Source organism: Alosa sapidissima, chromosome 1 (assembly GCF_018492685.1).
Source record: "Alosa sapidissima isolate fAloSap1 chromosome 1, fAloSap1.pri, whole genome shotgun sequence".
In the NCBI taxonomy this organism is placed as follows: Eukaryota; Metazoa; Chordata; class Actinopteri; order Clupeiformes; family Clupeidae; genus Alosa; species Alosa sapidissima.
In genome coordinates, this window is record NC_055957.1 from 404,112 (window position 1) to 421,042 (window position 16,931).

General features: G+C 42.6%; 1 protein-coding gene and 1 long non-coding RNA gene across 4 annotated transcripts in view; one reads left to right on the forward strand and one right to left on the reverse strand.

Annotated features, from left to right (window-relative positions):
• Nucleotides 1-345: 345 nt before the first annotated feature.
• Nucleotides 346-16,931, forward strand: part of strip2 (striatin interacting protein 2) — a 66,007-nt gene continuing 49,421 nt past the window's right edge. For 2 of the 3 annotated variants that reach the window (XM_042098335.1, XM_042098344.1), the window contains exons 1-7: nucleotides 346-566; nucleotides 2,383-2,452; nucleotides 3,265-3,339; nucleotides 12,640-12,774; nucleotides 13,639-13,759; nucleotides 15,359-15,427; nucleotides 16,206-16,312. In XM_042098335.1, the coding sequence (XP_041954269.1) occupies nucleotides 450-566; nucleotides 2,383-2,452; nucleotides 3,265-3,339; nucleotides 12,640-12,774; nucleotides 13,639-13,759; nucleotides 15,359-15,427; nucleotides 16,206-16,312 (694 nt within the window). In that variant the 5' untranslated portion in view covers nucleotides 346-449. The remainder of the gene's footprint in view (nucleotides 567-2,382; nucleotides 2,453-3,264; nucleotides 3,340-12,639; nucleotides 12,775-13,638; nucleotides 13,760-15,358; nucleotides 15,428-16,205; nucleotides 16,313-16,931) is intronic. The other variant, XM_042098355.1, reaches the window with a different exon arrangement.
• Nucleotides 6,213-10,901, reverse strand: LOC121713631. The gene is made up of 6 exons (XR_006032896.1): nucleotides 10,646-10,901; nucleotides 9,348-9,441; nucleotides 8,722-8,794; nucleotides 8,086-8,200; nucleotides 7,102-7,190; nucleotides 6,213-7,005 (listed from the first exon to the last, which is right to left on the reverse strand). It is a non-coding gene; the product is annotated as an uncharacterized LOC121713631 (long non-coding RNA).

The following is a 16,931-nucleotide window of genomic DNA, read 5'->3' on the forward strand; positions in this document are numbered from 1 at the left end:
GTTAACTTTCGATTTTCATCTCTGACTTATTCACCTTCACACACAAGAAAATAATAACCTATACTTATAACCTATTCACTATAGAATTCAACTAAATAAATCAAACTGACTTGAGTTCATACTACAGTAGTGTGCTGCTAATGGAAAAGTCTACTTTCACACTGTCCATGCTGTAGGAGGCTGCAGAAGAGGACTTCCGAGAGGACTTCTGAGAGGTCGCCCTATTAAACGCGCGCGAGTGACCTGTCCGGCACCAGGCGGACACATGCTTGCGGTGACCGACGCTAAACTCCGCCCTCCGGTGACTCCGACAGCCAATCCGAGCGGAGGTAACGGATATTCTGAATTTGGAATCCAGCGTCGGTCTCAATGTGCCAGTCCTGTCTTCTGCGCGTGAATGTGTGCGACCGGATCCGCCAGGCGCGGGGAGGTGTACGAGCTCTGTCCTAATGCAGACCGAAAACATGGAGGTCCCGGCCCTTAATCACATTAACACTAATAGCATCAAACAGAAGCTCGCGGCTAACGGCAAAGATGGGTTCAAGAATCAGCGAAAGGATTCGGAGGTAAGCGCGAGGGGCTGGGGTCTTTCTCTGCTCCGTGTTGTGCTGGCGGGAGTGTGTGTGTGTGTGTGTGTGTGTTCCTGTGCTTGTTGTTGCTGGGGGAACGTCATATGCCCTTGCTGGAAAACCTCTGAGGAAGGCATGCATGCGCTCGAGCTGTTATTTCGGTGACACTGACTGTCACCGCTATAAATATCACAGGCGTAGAGAGAGAGAGAGAGAAAGGAAGGAAGGAAGAGAGGGGGAGAGAGAGAAAGAGAGAGAGCGGCAAAGGCAACCGGCGGGGTCTGGGAAGCGTACGCTTCCAAGCGCGAGAGCTGTCATAGCGCAGGCGGCGCGCGGCTGTGGTAGTGTCTTTAATCCCGCGGACAGGGCTCGAGGAGCAAAAATGACACAATTACAGTGCACTGATGAAAATAACCTCAAAATAATTTCGCATTCTTAACATACACGGAAGTCCTGCTTTTGAATATTTCTCTTTTAATGCAGTGCAAGTAGCGTCCTGCGGTGTGGAAGACGTGACACATAAAGCAAACGAATGATTTCTTCTCCTCTATCCTATCGCCATCATAACTAATTCAGTCATTAAAAATGTAAACAGTTGCATTTCTGAGCCTCTCACGGGCAACGCAGCACAGAGGCAGAGCTTCAAAAGCTTAAACAATATATCTCTCTCTCCCTTTCTCTCTATCTCTCTCTCTCTCTCTCTCTCTCTCTCCCTTTCTCTCTCCCTTTCTCTCTCTCTCCCTTTCTCTCTCTCTCTCTCTCTCTCTCCCTTTCTCTCTCTCTCTCCCTTTCTCTCTCCCTTTCTCCCTCTCTCTCTCTCTCCCTTTCTCTCTCCCTTTCTCTCTCTCTCTCTCTCTCTCTTTTTCTCTGTGTGTGTTTTGGCAGTGTTTTTAGATGGTTGTGTGTGCGTCTGATTTCTCATTGTGTGTGAGATGGGGGTTGGGTTATGTTGTGTGTCAAATGGAACATGTTCATTCCCCTGCAGCTGGGGTTTCTAGGGCAGTGTGTGTGGCAGACCCTATGGCAGGCCTACTCACTACACACACACACACACACACAGACATGCACACACTAACCAATGAGACTATGGCAGGCCCACACTAACCAATGAGACTATGGCAGGCCCACTTACTTACCAATCAGACTATGTCAGGCCCACACTAACCAATCAGACTATGGCAGGCCCACTTACTAACCAATCAGACTATGGCAGGCCCACTTACTAACCAATCAGACTATGGCAGGCCCACTTACTAACCAATCAGACTATGGCTTTCTCTCTGGCCTATAGACCTCTCCAGAATAAGTCCCGCCTCCGTAACTTCCGTATCCATCAAACTTCCGGGCGTCGATTGTCTATGGGAAATAACATGGCGTTTCGAAATATCATACCGGTTAAACATCTGTAGGTAGCGAAGTAGAAAAAGCTGGTGGGCAGATGGGCCATGTTATTTCCCATAGACAATTGACGACCGAAGGTTGGATGGATACGGAAGGTAGGAGGCGGGACTTATTCTGGAGAGGTCTATTACTGCAGAGCCAACTTGCAGACCTGAAGACTGACCAATCACTGCACAAGCCACCTCAGTCTGACCAATCACGACAGAGGCTGCTTCAGTCTGATCAATCAGGACAAAGGATTGGTGTAACCAATCAGAACAGAGGCTGCTTTAGTCTGACCAATCAAGGCAGAGGTCATTCCAGTGTAACCAATCTGTGTGTGTGTGTGTGCGCGTGTGTGTGTGTGTGTGTGTGTGTGTGCGTGTGTGTGTGCGTGTGTGTGTGTATGTGCGTGTGTGTGTGTGTGTTGCAGGGCTCCATGGAGTCGCCAAATCTGGAGTTTGAGTACGGAGACACAGACAGCACAATGGCAGAGTTATCAGGTGGACAAGGATCGCACACACACACACACACACACACACACACACACACACACACACACACACACACACACACACACACACTTCTACACAAGCGCATACATACTTCTTAGGGGCAGTCGTGGCCTACTGGTTAGCGCTTCGGACTTGTAACCGGAGGGTTGCCAGTTCGAACCCCGACCAGTAGGCACGGCTGAAGTGCCCTTGAGCAAGGCACTTAACCCCTCACTGCTCCCCGAGCGCCGCTGTAGCAGGCAGCTCACTGCGTCGGGATTAGTGTGTGCTTCACCTCACTGTGTGTTCACTGTGTGCTGAGTGTGTTTCACTAATTCACGGATTGGGATAAATGCAGAGACCAAATTTCCCTCACGGGATCAAAAGAGTATATATACTTATACACTAGCCCAGCTCCTTAACCACTACACTACCACTGCACACTAGCCCAGCTCCACTACACTACCACTGCACACTAGCCCAGCTCCTTAACCACTACACTACCACTGCACACTAGCCCAGCTCCACTACACTACCGCTGCTGTTCCATTGTGGGATTGCATTTCAATGCCAGGTGTGGACATGGCAGCTTAAAGGTGTGAAATGGTCAAGATTGGACCAGGTGTGATTGGGACCATTCTCATAAACATACAAACGGGCACTAACACATACATACATGTGTATTGATTAGTATGTGTGTGTGTCATTGTGCTTGTGTATTGATTAGTATGTATGTGTATCTTTGTGTTGGTGTGTGTTGTTTCATATGTGTGTGTATCTTTGTTGTTTCTTATCTGTGTGTGTCTGCTTGTCTATCACAGAACTTTACAGTTACACAGAAGATCTTGAGTTCAATCTCAACAGGGAGTACTTTGAGGAGGACTTCAGGAGACATGGTACTGTCCACACACACACACACACAAACTTAAACTTGCTGTTGTTAGCATGGTACTGTCATACGCGTAGATTACGGGGGGGACGGGTGGGATATGTCCCCACCACTATTTATAATTTGAATTTTGTCCCCACCACTTCTAAAAATGTGCAAACCAATTGCGACCGAAAAAATCCCCACATACTGAAATCATCGAGTCTAAACCATGCGATAGGCGCGCACAATGGCATCCTTACAGCATGCACACCTGCCTAGATATGTGTGGATCGAGTGTTGCGCGGTTAAGGTTTTTTAACATCCGCACCCACCCCGACCCTCCAGTCATGTAATGCCTGCTAGAGTTGACTGTAGCTCGGAATGCAATCGGTTGCCATAGTAGGCTATGCCAAAATCCAGCGATAAAACAAATAACTCATGAGTCGGTCTGCCCTATATGTATATCCTCTGATTGTAATGTTTACAGATAGGCTATCTAGGCGATATTTGTAACATTTATTTTGTATTTGGCCTGTTATAAAATCATGTAGGCCTATTGAACAATTTAAACACATTGTGAACCCCAAAGTTGGAGACATGCATATAGACATTGCTGCAAATTTAAAACCGGATTAGGCTCTGGAATGGCTAACTGTACAGGGGAGTGATTTAAACTTTAATTAAAACTTTAAACTTTAATTACACCTTTGTGTTCGGTAAGGTCTGCTGTTTATTCTGATATATGGTTTGTCATGTGTTGAGGGAAAGTTCGCGAAGCCAAGATGAATGGGTAGGGAGACGGGTGCAGAAAATAGGCTATGATTAAATTAAAGTTCGGCTACTTTTCTCGCGAACCGTTTACCACAACAACTAACCACCAACATCGTTTAAAAGCTGAGAAAAAGCTCGTTCGTGTGATACATGTGATGTCTGTGATGAATAGGCTACTTCGCAAGTAGTTCAGCAAATTTGGGTGGGACAGACATAGGCTACCTTACAGAGCAGCAGATCAGGGCTGGCCATATCGGCTCTGATGTACATTGATTTGCATTATCGCTTCACTACCCAACACGCGAACAAGAAAGAAAAGAAAAAAGAAACCAATGACCTTATGTCGCGATTTCCGATAGGCCCAGGCCTAGAGAAAAGACAGCTATTGGTAACCTAACAAGTAGGATTTGCTTTGCCTACTCTGCTGTTTGGTTGTCCCAAACTTTGAGACGACCCATACTCGCATTAACTGAATCTTATCAACCCGAACTGCGATGTTCCAAACAGAGTGACAGGATGCAATGCCTAATAATCTCACTGCCTACGGCATAACTGATACAGTGTGCCTAGGCCTACTGTTAAACACCTGAAAAATATTAAGCTGCTGTTTTCTTTTCATGACGAGCACTAGGCCTACGTTTGAATGATTTATGACTGAATGGAACGTTGTGTTTTTAAGCGCCAGAATTGCTTATCACGTCGTGTGACAAAGTTTACACCAACCATCATCTTCTAATGTAGGCCTATCCTTGTGTTGAGATGTCCATTCTCTTTGCCCTAGGCTATCATTTGTGCGTGAAGCATATTTCAATTAAGACAGTACACAAGCTATTTTTATTGTTGTATTGAATGATTTCATGAATGAATTGTACGCACAGTGGGTAGGATACAGGATTACGGCTGGCGGCGCCACTGACCAAGGCCAGAGTAACCTGTGAACCTCTGATTTTCAAAGGGGAATTACGGCCAACGCAGGGGGCAACTCTTCTCTTCAATTTCCCTTCCAAATTACTTTTTATTGTCTGAAGACATCTATCGCAAGAATCTAACATTCTAAGCAACATCAAAGCAATGCAAGCTAACCAAAGTGCAGTCGGTTCTCCCGCCATGGTTTTGGAAATCACACACCTGCTGCATCTGAAGGCCCACGCATAATAAGGCCTACGCCTATCACACTACACGCCCCTGTTGCACGTCACATTAATAGCTGATGCTGCCTCCCCAAAATGCCGCATCATGTGAACAGATCAGCAGGCCTGGACATTTTCACCTCGTTGTTTTTTTTGTTTTTTGTCGGGTCGGGTCAGGTTCGGGTAGTTAATCAGTGCATATTGAGGGTCGAGTGGGTGCATATTGACTCTCCTGACGGGTCGGGTGGGTGCGGATGTTAAAAAACCTTAACCGGCGCAACACTACTGTTGAGCATATTGTAATGCAGCGTTGAATGGATGAATAGCTTACATAAGGGTACCCCGCACTTTTCAAAACACACTCAAGCTTATGGTTATTGTCCCCACCACTTCTAAAAACAAACTGACGCCCTTGGGTACTGTCCACACACACACACTTAAACTTCAATGCTATTGTTAGCATGATACTGTCCACACACACACACACTTAAACTTCAATGCTATTGTTAGCATGGTACTGTCCACACACACACTTAAACCTCTTCAATGCTATTGTTAGCATGGTACTGTCCACACACACACTTAAACTTCAATGCTATTGTTAGCATGGTACTTTTCACATACACACTTAAACTTCAATGCTATTGTTAGCATGGTACTTTCCATGAGTGTGTGTGTGTGTGTGTGTGTCTGTGTATGTGTGTGTATGCACAGTAAATCGGCCAGTGTTAATTTTACTCTATGGGTGTTAATTTTAACACTATTCCAGAGTTTATATAATCCTCACTCATCAGTGTTAAAATAACACTTGCCATAGTGTTGCCGTATTAACACTAGCCTAGTGTTTCATAATTAACTCTATCAGAGTTAAAATTAACTCTATTGGAGTGTATCATTAACTCCATCAGTGATTCATAATTAACTCTATTGGAGTAATTAATTAGTTTCTAGAGCCATATATTTATCAAAATAAACATATTAAACAAACCACAGCAAATTAATTACTTTTCTTTTTTTATTAACATTTGCCATGATATGGCTCAAATCAATGTGCAGAGGTACAATATATATGTCAAAGTTTGGTCCATAAGCATTTTGTTGAGCAAAGGCCTTATACAAATCATTGACTTTAACAATAAAACAATGTTCCTCACAATCCATAACCACATATGCATGAAAATGCTCTGCAACACTGAGTAAACATTTCATAAACAAGAAATAAAACAATATAATCAAGAGTTTTTTACAATTTCACAAACTTGTGTTTTGCTTCAAACCTATTACTAGAGATGTGCAATAATGGGCCAATTTTCCATAAGCAAGACAGATAATGCACCATGAAGTGATGTTACATGTGGGTATACCCAAAGTCCTTTTAGGCAAGTCCCTCCACTCAGCAGCCATATTGCAACGCATTTTGGGCACTTTCGGCAGGCTTCACAACACCAATCTTGCTCCAGCGGCAAGATCACAACACATGATTGGCACAATCAATGTCTTCACAACACACCACATGATTGGCTCAATGTATTTACATGTCCACGTTTTGCCACGGAGGGGGGTGTGATATATGTAGACAACACCATACGTTACAAACTAACCCCATGCATTTCTATGGAGGATTTTTTGAGTGCTGTGTCTCCTCATTAGAAAGTCTACCTCCTTAAAAAGCTTATGGTGTTCATGTATTCCAAGGCTCCCGAGCTGTTCTTGACCAAACGCTGCGACACTCGTTGCTTTAGGCGCCATGCCAGATAGCCCGTCCCTCTTCCAGCATCGTAGAAGTGTTCCTGCAAAATAATGTGGGCAAGAACTATGATTATCCAGATCAATAGTTGAACATTATTATTATATATAACCTTAAATGGAAATGAGTAAAATCTTACATAGCCATTGGTGGAGTAAGGATCCCTGAGATTAGGAAACAGTCACAATGCCGAGTGCATATCTTTTTCCTTGACTTCGTACTGGTATCCTAAAAACAATAGGAAAATTATATTAGATATATTCAGACAACATTACAAGCTATAAAATGGAAGAGTGATTAAACATGGATAATGGATAAAATATAGACTTAACGCTTCTTGCCACTAAAATATGCTTAAGTAATATTACATTACATTAGGCTAACACATTTTTAACCAAAGCGACTAACATGGTAGCAGTTTAAGTTTAAAAGCAATTCTCTCAACAATTTTAGGACAATTAAAAACAGTAGAGTACAGTAAGAATAAGTGCATCAGTGAGTGCTGTTTTTAAACAGTTGAGTGTCAGTTCAAGACAGGTGGTAAGTACTAGGATCAGCAAGACTTGTTCTAAGTAGTGCTATGAGAGGAGATGTTCTCTAAACAGCAGGGTCTTCAGGAGTTTTTTGAAAATGGAGCCACTGTGTAGTTGGTAATAGATATCCCTACAGCTAAGGTTCTACCTTATAGCATTTATCAACCCCACAATCACCAGTTCAATATTGTTTTTACACAGCAATTCTACTACCTAATACCTGGATTAAAATACATTAATTTAGGGTTTTCTTGTCACTCTGCAGGCAGGTTGTGTGAGGCTATATGTGCACAATAATGATTTTTCATTTTATTTCACATTACATTATTCACCCTATTACATGCACTCTATTTTTCTCACTCAAACAGTCAATTGTGATGTTATGTTACAATGTTCTCTCACTTTGAATGAATGGAACGATAACATTGGATCAATGTAAAAATGGCACTACCACTGAAAAGTCTGAGTAGGGATGTCCTGAGATAACCCCACCCATGGAATCCCTCTCGTTCAGTCAGAAAAGAGTTAATAGTTTGACTGGACCTAACTGTTGTATACAATTAGATTAATTTATTCAAAACAAAACATACCCATGGACCAGGATATTCAGAAGATGCCTTCTTGTACAGTGTGTCAAGGTGCTCTACTATACTCCTCCATTATTTCCTCTCCCATTTAACTCTTCTCCAGAACCTCCTGGACCATCTATGCGTAAAAAAAGAAACAATAACAGTGATACACTTGTAAAGAGAAAACTTACATGCACCCTCTAAAAAGTGTAAATCCAGAGTACAAACAAGAAAGCTAAGGGGGCAGCTAGAACGTCAAAAAATAAATGCTATTTAATACCACTGATAGTGCTCAAAATATAATTACACTTCTGTGGTTGTGTGATGAGGGTCTCTACAGACAAACAGAAGTATTGTAAACTTGGAAAGTGTACAGAGAGATTATAACAAGACCTGTATCTGAAGGAAGCAAATTGCTTGGCTTCGTGTTCTAGTAGCATGAAATCAGTGGGATTTTGATCTTGCAGCACTGGATCTGCAAGCAGATCTGACTGAATCTAATAAACATACTTTACGTTCAGCCAGATCTGTGCAGAGCTGCAAGATTGAATGTGCCCACTGATTTGACACTACCGGAACACAAAGCCAGGCTTCTGCATTTTGGAGACGGGACAGACAAGGATTTCTCCTAGTGATATTTTAATTTTAAATGCTCACCTGTTTGGCCTTTTTCTGCTGAATCTCCTATGGCAGAGGTGTTCTCTTCTTTTGCACCAGTGGATTGATGTGCCTTGTTTGAAGAACAAGAAAAAAAAATTGGAATCTTAAAGGGCTGCTTTAAGAAATTCGGTCTCCGATTTTATTTCACTTAATTCAACTAAAGGGTGACAAAATCTTTTTTTTTTTTTTTTAACCATACCCACTTTATTTGGCGTGAACACCACATTTCACAATTTTCTTCATCAGGTTTGAACGTGAACCTAAAGCCTTCACGCCAAATAAAGTCAACAAAATATACCCTCCAGTGTGCGATTTATACTAGTTTTTGACTTTTTAATAGTTATACTGCACACCATCAGCACCTGCAAAAGGGCTGTACACAGGGATTTTGAACTTTGATTGATTTCAAATGTATTTCTTAAAAAGGATCATAAGGATCTGCATTAACTCCAGCCAGGATACAAAGTGTGCGTGTGAAATCATTAAGAAACATGCCTAAGGTCAGGCTGATTCATAGTCTAAACAAGCTAGAAAAAAGAAAGAAAAAAAAAAGCGTTGCAATATGGCTGCAGAGTGGAGGGACTTGCCTAAAAGGACTTTGGCTAAACCACATAAAACCTCACCTTCTCGAATTAAACTTTGAAAGGAAAAACCAGGCTGCAGTTTGAGGTACTTTTTTCTCCATGGTACTGGACATTGATGAGCATTTTGCTGACCCTGTTAAAACAAAGAAAATGATTACATCAATACAAGAACAACAATGATTTGACTATCAGCAGTATATCAACTAACCAGCAAAGGACTTCTAAACTTTATTCTGACATTATTTACCACAGGTTACCAAATGTTTCAACCGCAAGTGTTTTGTCTTAAAATATGTTCATATAATCCCTACTTTTTAAGCAACATGACTGGTAATAACTTAAATAATTTCATTAGGCAGTAAACTCACCTACATTTTACCATATCCATAAAAAAACTGCTCATCATTTCAGAGAATAAACATTTCTTACTCTGCTCAGCTGTAACGTTATGCCTGATGGACTGAATATCCTTATGCACGTGCTTGCAAGCTATTGAACCACAATTTCTACAAATATCTAAAATTAGTATCAGCTAGCTAACTTCTATACTCTTTGGCTTACCTGCACCCTTTATAAGTTAGGAAACAAAGAAATTGATCTAACCCAAATAAAGCCAACAGACTAACAGAAACTAATACCAGTGCCATACAGAGAATGGACCAAACCAACCAGGCTAACGGTTACCTTACACCTCTGTTTGCTACAAATGCCTAACAGTTAAACGAATGCCCTCGTGGTCTCAGCTAATGTTAGCTAGCAGCAATTTTTTATAACCAAGCAATAGTGTTCAGTTCAACCAAACGTCAATGAGTCATAGTTATAATTAGTCAGTCAACAGATCCATTTGTGCCAGGTGAGCATTTGGCAGCACACTAACGTTAGATCGCTATGAACAGTGGAGTTCTGGCTGTAACTAATGTTAATCAGCTAGGCTACGTTAGCATGTTAGAGCTATTCCCTCAGTGGGTATTCAAATTCCAACCGCCTTTTCGAATTTCAGAAAGGACTTTAAGACGTTGTCGACTCCAATATTATATTAATGTCAGTTTACAGTTTAAGTATTACAAATGAACATAAACTTAACCATTGCAATTTGATAAGGTTATAACCCACCGAAGTTATGTTAGCTTGCTGGATGTTTTACCAATAATTTTCTGAGCTAGCTAGTGCTAGCGACCTTGCTACTAGCTAGCGACCAAGCTAACGTCACCAATATTTCATAGTAGGTAAAACACGTTGGTATGAAAACATATACCTGTGATGTGACATTACTTAATTGTGTATTTGTCGTAGTTTTCATGCTAGCTTACAGAAGTATAGGGAACAAATGAATTTACCTTTTACTATCCCACGATGTACTTCAATGGCGTCCATCTTCTTTTCAAAAATCTCAACTGAAGGACCGGAAGTGTAAATGACTCCACCCCAGAGTTCGTACATTCACACCCACTTAAAACACTAGGTTGTGAGTTTTAATTACACCGTGGGTGTACATGTTTGTTCAAACAACTCCCGAAGTTACACTAATTAACACTAATGAACACTGAAAAATATGTCTCTGAAAAATTAACACTTAATAACACTGTCAATTTTACTGTGTGTGTATGTGTGTGTGTGTGTGTGTGTGTGTGCGCGTGTTCGTGTGTGTGTGTGTGTCTGTGTGTGTGTTTGTATGTGTGTGTGTGTGTGTGTGTGTGTGTGTGTGTGTGTGCGCGTGTTCGTGTGTATGTGTGTATATATGTTTATGGGGTTTTTTCGGGGTCTTTAGGGTAAATCACCTCTTGTTGTGTTTGTTCCTCAGTAAAAGAGCGCGCGTGTGTGTGTGTGTGCTAGAGTGTGGCTACCCGACCCGAGCCCGACGGTACCCGACAGGTCGGGTCGGGTTCGGACAAATATTTAGAAATTGTAGTCGGGTTCGGTCCGGGTTCGGACACATGGGGGCGATATGCATTGGAAGCTTTACATTTAAAATTCCTTATTATGTTGGGTAACCAACAGGTCTGCTTTACATGATGCAAACGTTTGTTTTTTGAGAATAAAGTAAAATGTAAAAAAGACCTAATAGCTTTCTTCCTGTGTGCAAGATTTGTTTATCGTGACAACGCATTTCAGGCATGCAACCTGAAATGCACACGCGTTGTCACGACTACATTAACAAATGGTTATGCACATATGCACATAAGCACAGTCTTGGGTGACGTTAAAAAGTTGTTAGCCTATCAGGAGATTTTAAGATTATTTGCGTTGCATACTGTGGTAAAGACATAGGCTACCGGTAGGCTATAAGGTCGTCTCGTTCAACTGGATGAGGATTTCCTCGAGTTGCCCCAATTAACGTCGATGCTGCATATCAGTGACAGAGGCACTGTAGTTTCAAAGACTGTTGCAGTTCATTTCACGACTTTTCATCAATGGTAAGACAAGAATTCTATTTCAATAGGCTATGCTTGCTTGGGCCTCTTGTGTTAATGTGCGCTGTGTGTGACCTGCGTGCGTGCACAATTTGTTGTGTGTTCCGTTTAATGGGCTAAAAAGACAGGCTATCCACAAACGTGAACGTTTAATCACTAGCATGGGAATAACTGAGGCATCATCTGCGTCGGGCTCGGGTCGGGTTCGGACATAAAAATGAAAATGCCTGTCGGGTTCGGGTTCGGACGCAACTCTGTCGGACCGATCTGCACTCTAGTGTGTATATATGTTTACGGGGTGTTGTGTTTGTTCCTCAGTAAAAGAGCGCAAGTGGGCCGATCTGCACTCTAGTATGTGTATATGTTTACGGGGTGTGTTTGTTCCTCGGTGAAAGAGCGCAAGTGGGCCGATCTGCACTCTAGTGTGTGTATAGGTTTACGGGGTGTTGTGTTTGTTCCTCAGTAAAAGAGCGCAAGTGGGTCGATCTGCACTCTAGTGTGTGTATATGTTTACGGGGTGTTGTGTTTGTTGTTGTTTGTTCCTCAGTAAAAGAGTGTGTGTGTGTGTGTGTGTGTGTGTGTGTGTGTGTGTATATATGTTTACGGGGTGTTGTGTTTGTTCCTCAGTAAAAGAGCGCAAGTGGGTCGATCTGCACTCTAGTGTGTATATGTTTACGGGGTGTTGTGTTTGTTGTTTGTTCCTCAGTAAAAGAGTGTGTGTGTGTGTGTGTGTATATGTTTACAGGGTGTTGTGTTTGTTCCTCAGTAAAAGAGTGTGTGTGTGTGTGTGTGTGTGTATATGTTTACGGGGTGTTGTGTTTGTTGTTGTTTGTTCCTCAGTAAAAGAGTGTGTGTGTGTGTGTGTGTGTGTGTGTGTGTGTGTGTGTATATGTTTACGGGGTGTTGTGTTTGTTCCTCAGTAAAAGAGCGCAAGTGGGTCGATCTAAAGTGGGCGGAGCAGCAGGCCCATGTGATGCGCCTGCTGGATGCGCTGGAGGTGACCAACCGCGACAAGAGACTACGAGTGGCCAGAGCTATCCTCTACCTGGCCCAGGGTACACACACACACACACACACACACACACACACACACACCAAGACAAGAGACTACGAGTGGCCAGAGCTATCCTCTACCTGGCCCAGGGTACACACACACACACACACACACACACACACACCAAGACAAGAGACTACGAGTGGCCAGAGCTATCCTCTACCTGGCCCAGGGTACACACACACACACACACACACACACACACACACACACACACCAAGACAAGAGACTACGAGTGGCCAGAGCTATTCTCTACCTGGCCTATGGTACACACACACACACAGATACACACAGCAAGAAGATTAGATTCAACTTTATTGTCATTGTGCAGAGTACAAATACAGAGACAACGAAATGCAGTTAGTGTCCAATCAGAAGTGCAAAAAAGCAGAAAAGTGCAATGTGAACAGTACAGACAATTAGTGCAGTGTAAACATTATATGACATATAGTGCAGTGTAAACAGTATATGACAATTAGTGCAGTGTAAACATTATATGACATATAGTGCAGTGTAAACAGTATATGACAATTAGTGCAGTTTAAACATTATATGACATATAGTGCAGTGTAAACAATATAGACAGGTAGTGCAGTATAGACAGGTAGTGCAGTATAAACAGGTAGTGCCGTATAGACAGGTAGTGCAGTATTAACAGGTAGTGCAGTATAAACAGTATAGATGTATAGACAGGTAGTGCAAGTGTGTGTGTGTGTGTGTGTGTGTGTCCAGGGGGTGTAGGCAGTGCAGCAATGAGGAGGTCGTGTAGCACTGGTCGAGGTCAAACATCTTGTGTGTGTGTTGTATGTGTGTGTGTGTGTGCTTGAGTGTGTGTCTGTGTGTGTGTGTGTGTGTGTGTGTCCAGGTGTGTTTGGAGATTGCTGCAGTGAGGAGGACGTGTTGCGCTGGTCACGGTCCAACGTCTTCCTGCTCTATGAGATGGGCATCTTCTCCGCTCTTCTGGAACTGCTCAGCATGGAGATCGAGTAAGTGTCTCTGTGTGTGTGTGTGTGTGTGTGTGCATGATAGGGTGTGTGTCTCTGTGTGTGTGTGTGTGTGTGTGCATGATAGGGTGTGTGTGTACGTGCATCATAGGGTGTGTGTGTGTGTTCGTGTGTGTGTGTGTATGTGCATGATAGGGTGTGTGTGTGTTTGTGGTTTATTGGTAATTGCCCCTCTAAATCTAATAACTGGTTGAGCCACCTTCAGCAGCAACAACAGCAATCAAGTGTTTCAAAGTAGTCGTTTAAATGGCTGCAGGGTCATTTTGGCCCCCTCTTCTTTGCAGAATTGTTTTAACTTTAGTGCAGTGCCCGTTAAAACATGCTATTCCTGTAGAAAACCCAATACATGTCCACAGGTATACCTGGTTTAACAATAGGATGATGGGGGAAAAACATCCTTCCAGCTAAGCATTTAATAATGAATATTATATTATAATATTTTAGCCTATAATAATGTGCAGTAAGCAGAATGTAGGTGTGTCTGGATGTGACATTATTACAGATCAAAATAACATAAACAGCTTTTTTGAGTTTTGAGTTAAGGCTCTATGTTTATTGAGTTAAGGCTATATGTTTATGTTTATTGAGTTAAGTCTATATGTTTATTGTGTTAAGGCTCTATGTTTATTGAGTTAAGGCTCTATGTATATTGTTAAGTTTATTGAATAACTTTCTGATAGAAAAGCCAAACCATTGTGTGGAATGATGCATGCATGCTGTGTGTGTGTGTGTGGTGTGGTGTGTGTGTGTGTGTGTGTGTGTGTGTGTGTGTGTGTGTGTGTGTGCGTGTGTGTGTGTGCGTGTGTGGAATGATGCATGCACATTTGCAATGATTCAACAATCAACAATGACTCAACAATCTCTGGTAGCTTATAAGTGACATCACACTCTGCCTGCCACTCTTTGTCTGTAGCTGATCCAAATGACATGAGCCTAAAGCTTTGATGTAAGGCTATATGTGTAGCCTATTGAATAACTTAATGATATAGAAGACAAACCATTTTGTAGAAAGATGCATCATCATATGAGATTTGCAACAATGTGACTCAAAAACAGTCTTTGGTTGAATAAGTGACGTCGTTTTGCTGCCACTCTCTAGCTGTGTGGCACGTCTGAAACGTTGTTCAATTCGGGACCATTAGCCTATCGCTCGTTTCAATTTGGGACCTTAGCCTATCGCTCGTTTCAATTTGGGACCTTAGCCTATCCCTCGTTTAAATTCGGGACCTTAGCCTATCCCTCGTTTCAATTCAGGACCTTAGCCTATCGCTTGTTTCAATTCGGGACCTTAGCCTATCCCTCGTTTCAGTTTGGGACCTTAGCCTATCCCTCGTTTCAATTTAGGATCTTGCAGTCGGAATTGTCGTTTGTTTATTCAAAGTCTCAAGTCCAAAGTAGCCTGGGCTATTCAAAGTGTCAGTTTATTGTACATCATTTTTACGTAATTTTGAATAGCCATTGCATACCCGTGTTTGTTGGCGTGTAGTTGCAAAATCAGCGGAATCATTTTATGCAAGCAAACTGCATACAGGGAATCTTTATTGTGTTTGGGTGTGTGCGTGTGTGTGTGTGTGTCTTTAGAAATAGTCAGGCTTGCAGCAGTGCTGTGAGGAAGCCGGCCATATCTCTGGCAGACAGCACGGAACTCAGGTAAGTAAAACACACACACGCACGCACACACACACACACACACACTCACACACACAGTCACAGGTAACACAGGTGAGCAATAGGCACAGGTAACACAGGTAACACAGGTGAACAATAGGCACAGGTAACACAGGTGAACAATAGGCACAGGTAACACAGGTGAACAATAGGCACAGGTAACACAGGTAACACAGGTGAACAATAGGCACAGGTAACACAGGTGAACAATAGGCACAGGTAACACAGGTGAACAATAGCCACAGGTGAACAATAGGCACAGGTAACACAAATGCAGGTAACATCAGGTAAAGGTGCAGGTGGCTTGGTTGGTTTGTACGAGCCACCATTTTGTCCCAGGATGAGAGGTCACGGGCAAATCCCGGACACGCCCCCATTTTGTTAATACTGGCCTTACACACATACATACACACCCTTGTTACGTCATCTGATTATAACACGGCAAGTGCAGGGCCTAGATACGCAAGACACGTTAAGACACGCTAAGACATGCAAGACACGCTAAGACAAGCAAGACACGCTAAGACATGCAAGACACGCAAGACATGCAAAGACACGCTAAGACATGCAAGACACGCTAAGACACACTAAGACACGCGAGATACGCAAGACAGAAGCAATACATTGAATGGCTGTAAAAAACACCAGCTCTTTTTCTTTCTCATTGAATAATTCTGTGTGTGCATGTTATGCATGTGTGTGTGTGTGTGTGTGTGTGTGTGTGTGTGTGTGGGTGGGTGTGTGTGTGGGTGTTTGGCAGGGTACTGCTCAGTATAATGTACCTGATGGTTGAGGTGATGCGGCAGGAGTCAGAAGAGGACGGACCAGAGTGGAGGAACGCAAGACAGGCTTTTAGATCTGAGCTGGGTGAGTGTGTGTGTGTGTGTGTGTGTGTGTGTGTGTGTCCAGTTACAAGTCCAAAGCGCTAACCAGTAGGCCACAGCTGGTATTATTGGAGCCAGCCTATAGAGCATTGCAATAGTCTATCCTTGAGGTGACAAAAGCATTGATTAATTTAGAGCATTGCAATAGTCTATCCTTGAGGTGACAAAAGCATGGATTCATTTCTTGGCATCTGGTAAGGATAAGGACTTCCTTATCTTTGAAATGTTCCTTAAATGGTAAAATTAAGTTTTGGTTATCTGTTTTATGTGATTATTTAGTGATAGGTCCTGGTCAATTATAACTCCAAGGTTTTTAACACTTGTGAATGAGGTCATTGGAAGATCACTATATGTAGCCTGTGACGAGGATAGGATATCCCTCATCTTTTTAGGACCTAAAACCATGACTTCTTTTTATCTGAGTTCAAAAGCAGGACATTTTGTCATTTGTCTTTATATCTCTTATACATGTGTCAGGTTTGGCTAACGGGGTTAATTATCAGGTTTTATGGAGAGGTTGTGTGTCATCTGCATACAGTAAGGGACTGTTCGTTATTTATAAACGGGGCCACCAGTGGAAAATAGGGGAGGGTCATGTCTTT